At 32.6% G+C, this 6,905-nt stretch overlaps 1 protein-coding gene across 1 annotated transcript; it reads left to right on the top strand.

Moving 5' to 3' along the window:
- Positions 1 to 637: 637 nt before the first annotated feature.
- Positions 638 to 3,921, top strand: LOC135627128 (thioredoxin F, chloroplastic-like). The gene is made up of 3 exons (XM_065133102.1): positions 638 to 1,001; positions 3,429 to 3,528; positions 3,607 to 3,921. Exons 1-3 carry the CDS (start codon positions 715 to 717, stop codon positions 3,739 to 3,741), a joined length of 522 nt encoding a protein of 173 aa, XP_064989174.1. The 5' UTR covers positions 638 to 714; the 3' UTR covers positions 3,742 to 3,921.
- The last annotated feature ends 2,984 nt before the right edge of the window (positions 3,922 to 6,905 follow it).

Below are 6,905 nucleotides of genomic sequence, written 5' to 3'. Positions count from 1 at the left end.
TATTAAGAGACATTTGTATGGAAGCTACGAATAAATATTTTTTTGTGATGGAATAATAATTAGATTTGATAGGATGATTCTGAAAACTATTTTTGGTCCAATAAAAATCGAATCAAAGCAACCCAAAAAAAATATTAAAATAATTATAAAAGAAATTGAAATATATTTCCAATGTACACCCCAAAATAAATATACTAATTTAAATTACAAAAATCCATATTGTCAGAAGAAAATTGAGATCCCCCAACCAAACATTAGAAATCACGCTAAATTCGTGCGGTCGATTGATGTGACTCGGATATTTTCCTCAGCCTCATATCCGGCTCGAACAGGACAAAGCCGGGCGATATCGAGTTTATAGCGTACTGCACACGAATGATGTATCCACCAATGATCTACAGCCACAGTGTAATACAGCCAAGACGAAACGTCGAATCTAGCCATCTGGCCTTTTGTGGCTGGTCTTTTAGGTGTTGTGTGTATGAAGCATCACACAAGGAAGCTGCTCGCCAATTTGCTCGGATCGTCCGAGCTACATGTGGTTCGAGTGGGGCGGACATGTGACATTACCATAATACCCCTTAAATTTGAGAACAATAGCCCTTCCAACGCATTCCTTACGGGATGATGATATCATTTCAAGGACGAAGTCGATCTTTTTAATCCGCGTTCTGCACGGTTTCGTTTCGGAGTCATCGGCACTTCCAGCTCGAAATGGCGCTTCGGATCGCCTTCTCGGCTCCTTCGATTCGATCGCCGTCGTCGTCTTCATCTTGCACGCCGTCGGCCTCCTCGCTGAACCGATCCTTGGGCTGTCGACCCCAGCGTCGGTCTTCGGGCGGGTCCCTCGGGGCCTCCGGCGCCGGCGGGCGGGCCGTGGCGGCGAGGTCCAGCTTGGAGACGGCCGTCGGGCAGGTGACGGAAGTCGACAGGGATACCTTCTGGCCCCTCGTCAAGGCCGCCGGAGATAGGGTTGTCGTCCTCGACATGTACACCCAATGGTAAGCCACGATCCATCCTCCCCTGCGTTCCTAATTTCTATTATAAGATTGAGTCATTTTGGATTTGTATTGCTCTAAAGCACATTGTTTGATGCTGATTACCAGTTGAAGTCGTTTCGTCAACCTGAACTGACCGATTTGATCTATTGGGTTGCTCAGATTCAAGATTCTGGTATGGTATCAAGTAGGATTTGTAATTGGATCGGTATGTAAATTGAGGTGCCTTTTGTCACTCAACCTAAGAGAATAGATGTGTCCCGACTCAGAAAACCTAGTGTTGATAGCTAGTTTTGCTTTAAGTCGTGTGGCATCGAGCGGCTTTCAAAGAGTCAGCCTCCTCATAACCTTGTGTAGTACCTTAACAATATTGACAGGGAGAAGACAGATTATTGACAAGCAAAGGTACGAGTAAACTGCCAAAACATAACTTGGGATTACACAAGAATAACTGAATAACTTGGGATTTCATTAGACAACTGAAATGGACACACTTTTTTCACCCGGGACAGTCGCGCGATAAAAGGTTCAAGATTGGATCATTGCATTGTCTTGTGGCCGGTGTCACGTAGAAACTTGTGTGTGGGAGCTTCTGAATCTGTTAGGTTGCCCAACTGATTTATAGTGGCAAATACTTGACTCTACCAAGTTTTAATAATTTCTCGATTGAATCACATTCTTGTGATCTTTAGATGCTTCTACTTTATACTTTGTTCAAATTTATAGTAAGCTATCTGATCGAGAATGTTGAATAGCTGGAAAAAAAAAACTGTTGAAAGATACACTTAGAATGATAAAAAAAAAAAACTGTTGGCAGATACTTGACTTTACCGAGCTTTAATAATTTTCTCAATTGAATCACACTCTTGTGATCTTTAGATGCTTCTACTTTACACTTTGTTCAAATTTATAGTAAGTTATCTGATCGAGAATGTTGAATAGCTGAAAAAAAAAAATTGTTGAAAGATACACTTAGAATGATAACAAAAAAAACTGTTGGCAAATACTTGACTTTACTGAGTTTTAATAATTTTTAAAATCAATTGAATCACACTCTTGTGATCTTTCGATGCTTCTACTTTATACTTTGTTCAAATTTATAGTAAGTTATCGGATTGAGAATGTTGAATAGCTGGAAAAAAAAAAACTGTTGAAAGATACACTTAGAATGATAAAAAAAAAACTGTTGGAAAATACTTGACTTTACCGAATTTTAATAATTTTCTCAATTTCTTGTGATCTTGAGATGCTTCTACTTTATACTTTGTTCAAATTTATAGTAAGTTATCTGATCGAGAATGTTGAATGGCTGAAAGAAAAAAAACTGTTGAAAGATACACTTAGAATGATAAAAAAAAAAAAAACTGTTGGCAAATACTTGACTTTACCGAGTTTTAATAGTTTTCTCAATTGAATCACATCTTGTGATCTTTAGATGCTTCTACTTTATACTTTGTTCAAATTTATAGTAAGTCATCTTATCGAGAATGTTGAATAGCTGAAAAAAAGAATTGTTGAAAGATACACTTAGAATGATAAAAAAAAAACTGTTGGCAAATAATTACCGAGTTTTAATAATTTTCTCAATTGAATCACACTCTTGTGATCTTTCGATGCTTCTACTTTATACTTTGTTCAAATTTATAATAAGTTATCTGATTGAAAATGTTGAATAGCTGGAAAAAAAAAAAAAACTGTTGAAAGATACACTTAGAATGATAAAAAAAAATGTTGGCAAATACTTGACTTTACCGAGTTCTAATAATTTTCTCAATTGAATCACATTCTTGTGATCTTTAGATTCTTCTACTTTATATTTTGTTCAAATTTATAGTAAGTTATCTGATTGAGAATGTTGAATAGCTGAAAGAAAAAAAAGAAAAACTGTTGAACGATACACTTAGAATGATAAGAATTTTATGAAAGCATGGCCAATTTTCTCAATCTCTTCCCTTCTTCCCCTCATGGCCATTATTCATGAGAACATAGAATTTTCCAAATTCATCTTGGCCTTTATTCATGTCCTTTCATACATCCACTATATTTTCCTTTTGTTCCAATCATTGTACCATAACCTTTTTTTTTTCTCTGCTCATAGGTTATCCTCCTCATCTTCAGCATGCTTTTCTCAATCTCTTTGTGATCAGTATTAATTGTCTACCACGTGGCTGCACATCTAACAAAATGTACTTAGCTGCACAAGCAATTCTGGCCATTCATAACTGTTTAATTCTAGATCGATATATATCTGATGATGTAACTATCTAGCTAGAACTCCTTTTTTCTCTTTCTCAAAACATAGATTAGTTTGCCTTTTAATTCTATGAACTATTCTCCGTCAAGAATGGATTCCTGTTTTTCACTCTTATTTAAATACGTAAAACAGGCAGAACCACCAAATGTTCACTGTTGCAAATCTTTGCAATGCAGGTGTGGCCCTTGCAAGGTGATGGCCCCCAAATTTCTCAGATTGTCCGAGGAATACCTTGATGTTACATTTATGAAGCTTAACTGCAATCAAGAAAACAAGGCATGTTGATGCTTTTCTTATGAGGATTCTCAACTTCTACCTTGATCCTTGCTCTGATCTTTGCAAATTTCCTTGCAGCACCTAGCCAAGGAGTTGGGAATAAAAGTTGTGCCAACCTTTAAGATTCTCAAGGATGGGAAGGTGGTAAAGGAAGTAAGAGGGGCCAAGTTTGATGATTTAGTACTGGCCATCGAGACAGTGAAATCAAGTTGACATTCTTCTACTTGAACAAACACCTCCAGTTTATCAAATACTATGTCTATGATTCTACAGATGAAAAAGTTAAATTATATATGTTGAATTTGACTATCTGGGGTGCTTCATTGGCTGTAAAAACATTGTAAGGATATAATGAAATTTAATGTCTTTTAATTAAGATGAACTAGTTATTGATTTCTGAATAGCCTTCATTAAGTTTGGTCTGTTCAACTAATTGTAATAAGGATTGTGTTTCTTAATGTGCACTTTTACATGGGTATTCATGGTCTCATTCTCAATACAAATTACAAATAATACCTATAAGAGTTTTAGGGCTAATTACATATTATTTTCTGTAGTTAGATCTCTTTAATATTTCGATCTCTAGATTTGAAAAATTTATATTGAAATCTTTATAGTTATGAAAATGAAACATCTAGGTCAATTTATCCTGATGCTGTTGATATTACCGACAGAAACATAAAAATAATGGGAAAAAAAGGATAATTTTAACGTTTCAGTTACATTTTTTATGACGATAAATAACGACGCTACTAGAGGCCATGGGTAACTGTAGAGGAAGAACAGCGACAAGAGGTGAAGTAAGGGAGAGGAGGAATAGAACAACACAGATATCGACGTAGATACCAACGCAGATATAGAGCGTTAGCATCTACATCATCATCTTCTTCCTCTTTCCTTGCCTTATCTTCTTCTTCTCTCCTTGCCTCATCTCTTGTCGTCGCTCTCTCTTATCATCCACAGCAGTCACTCGTAACTCTCAACGATATTGTCATTCTCAACCATAAAAAACGTAACTAGGTTGTTGAATTTCTTTTTTGCTCATCGTTTTCGTGCTTCTATCGGTAAAATCAATGATGTTAGAATAAATGAAGTTAGATGTTTCACTTTCATAACTATAGAGATTCCAATATAAATATTTTAAGTCTAGATACCGAAATGCTAAAAAGATTTAACTATAGAAACAAAATCTATAATTAGTCCAAACTTTTATGATGTTATGATTTAGATACTCACTTAATATTAATCATATTTAAATATTATTTTTTAATATAATCAAATTTTGTCTTCCGTCATTATTAATTTTTTATTGCAAAATCATACATACATTATTATCATCATTAATTAGTAATTTTCATATATAAACTTCAGAACCTACGGGTGTTCTATTATTCTATTATGATTTATTTTGATCAATTTCAATTGACACCCTTATAAAAAATATTATACATATACATTGAAGTTTAATGGATGGAGTGACATGTATGAAGGATTTAAATATTCAAAAGTATATATGTTTATCTAAAAAATTGTAGGGGCAAATATTCTACTTCCAAAATTTTCAATGGATAGAGAGATAACCCCCCCCCCCCCCCTTTTTTTGTCATCATGAACACTCTCTTCTTACTCAAAGAAAATTACATGCACTGTGACATTCTTTTTCTTTTTATGTGCAGCCCTCTCATTTATTTCTCCCACTTTAATTCATTTTCCTCATTACTTATCTTTTCATCCTCCTACTTTCATGTTTCACTCAAAGAAAGATTTTTCTCTTCATTACTAGTTAGATTATTTTTTTAATGATATTATAGAAATTTTTTTTATGAGATAACTACGGAAAGCTCTTTTCCTTGTGTCATAATAATCAAGAATGAAAAATATATCCTCTCCAAAAACAACAAACAAGAAAATCAACGTATACATATAATTGACATAATACGAGCGAAATAACTAGTAAACAATAATAAAGAGTTTTTTAGTTATTTAAAATATTAATATTTTGAATTCAACGATCATCATTAGTTGAAAATTCTAATTTATGTTTATATCCTTACGACCTTTTCTTCGAGTTCTATGATGTTCAAAATACTAAAATGTTTTTATGTATTTTATATTATATATTTAATTTAAAAATATCTACTAATAATCATGATAGTAGTATTAAAGCATAAGGTGGATGTTCCAAATGTTTCATATTTGGAGTCAACCTTTGTTCGGCTTTGACATGATATTAGCATAAGTGAAGGAATATTTTTAGGATGAACGAAAGTAATCGGACTTTAATTCAAATTTTATTTATATTCCAAAATTTGAAATAGATCATATTCATTTGGTATGAGCAGAAACAATGGGATGAATCAAAAGAGTTCTACACTACCAACTTAACGTGAAGAAATGAAATAAGTGTCAAAAAAATACGAAATAAAAAAAGAAAAGGAAATGAATTTTATTTATACTAAGTGCATTTTGTCTATTGCTATCTTTTAACTCCTCTGACTTTTAAATGTTTTTTTACCTATTTATTTTTATTTTGAATGAGAGAAAGGGCTTTGAGTTTGTTATGAATGTCAAAAAAAAAAAAAAAAAGGTTAACAAAGGATTCTTAACAAACAAATTTCACATGCTTATGTGATAGAGGATTCAAATAGTTTAAAAAACTAAATATACTTTGATAATTTTGACAATGGAGTTAGATTCATGAGAGTGATTTTCACAAGATTATTGATCATCGAGGAGTTACTTATTTTATGAATCGTCAAAGCCTTATGGTTAATAAAATTATATCGATCATGCGTCAAATTATGTATGTATCGTACTCTCTTACCTCCGATCAAGTAGTAATTATTTTATGAATAAACATTTGTAATAGAAATATATACCGAGTGTTATTTATGAAAACTTATCCTAATACTAATACTACCACTAATTAACTAGTTTTATAAATTTATTCTTTTACCTCTGAGATAATATATTTGTCCTTCCAAATCTTAGTGTTTAAAATTTACATACATATTCCTCTAAATATTTAAATAATTCATATATGCCATCCTCCTCAATCTTGGCTCAATAAAATTACAGAAAGTACTAAACATCATGATTCCTATTAAACTTAAAAAATAATTATTAAATACCTAAAACACTCTTTATAATTTTTGGATGCTTTTATTGATATCAAATTGAGTTTCAACATCACACTATGTTAAGATCAAAGTAAAGGAAATTATTTCCAATGTTGTATCCGTACATTCTTGAGTATTGTAGGGATATACTTGCATTTAGAGAGATAAATACCGAAATCATTAATTTCGATATATATATATATATATATATATATAATATGTATATTATATTACCCAACTACTACTACTATCACTACT

The sequence above is a fragment of the Musa acuminata genome, chromosome BXJ2-11 (assembly GCF_036884655.1).
Source record: "Musa acuminata AAA Group cultivar baxijiao chromosome BXJ2-11, Cavendish_Baxijiao_AAA, whole genome shotgun sequence".
NCBI lineage: Eukaryota > Viridiplantae > Streptophyta > Magnoliopsida > Zingiberales > Musaceae > Musa > Musa acuminata.
The sequence above is the reverse complement of the archived record's forward strand: the minus strand, read 5'-3'. Positions and strand labels throughout refer to the sequence as shown.

Bases quoted from the DNA above. Each gene is read 5' to 3' on its own strand.
- LOC135627128 (XM_065133102.1), top strand. From the start codon at position 715: ATGGCGCTTCGGATCGCCTTCTCGGCTCCTTCGATTCGATCGCCGTCG. The intron at 1,002-3,428 runs GTAAGCCACGAT...TTTGCAATGCAG, and splicing joins CTCGACATGTACACCCAATG to GTGTGGCCCTTGCAAGGTGA. The intron at 3,529-3,606 runs GCATGTTGATGC...ATTTCCTTGCAG, and splicing joins ACTGCAATCAAGAAAACAAG to CACCTAGCCAAGGAGTTGGG.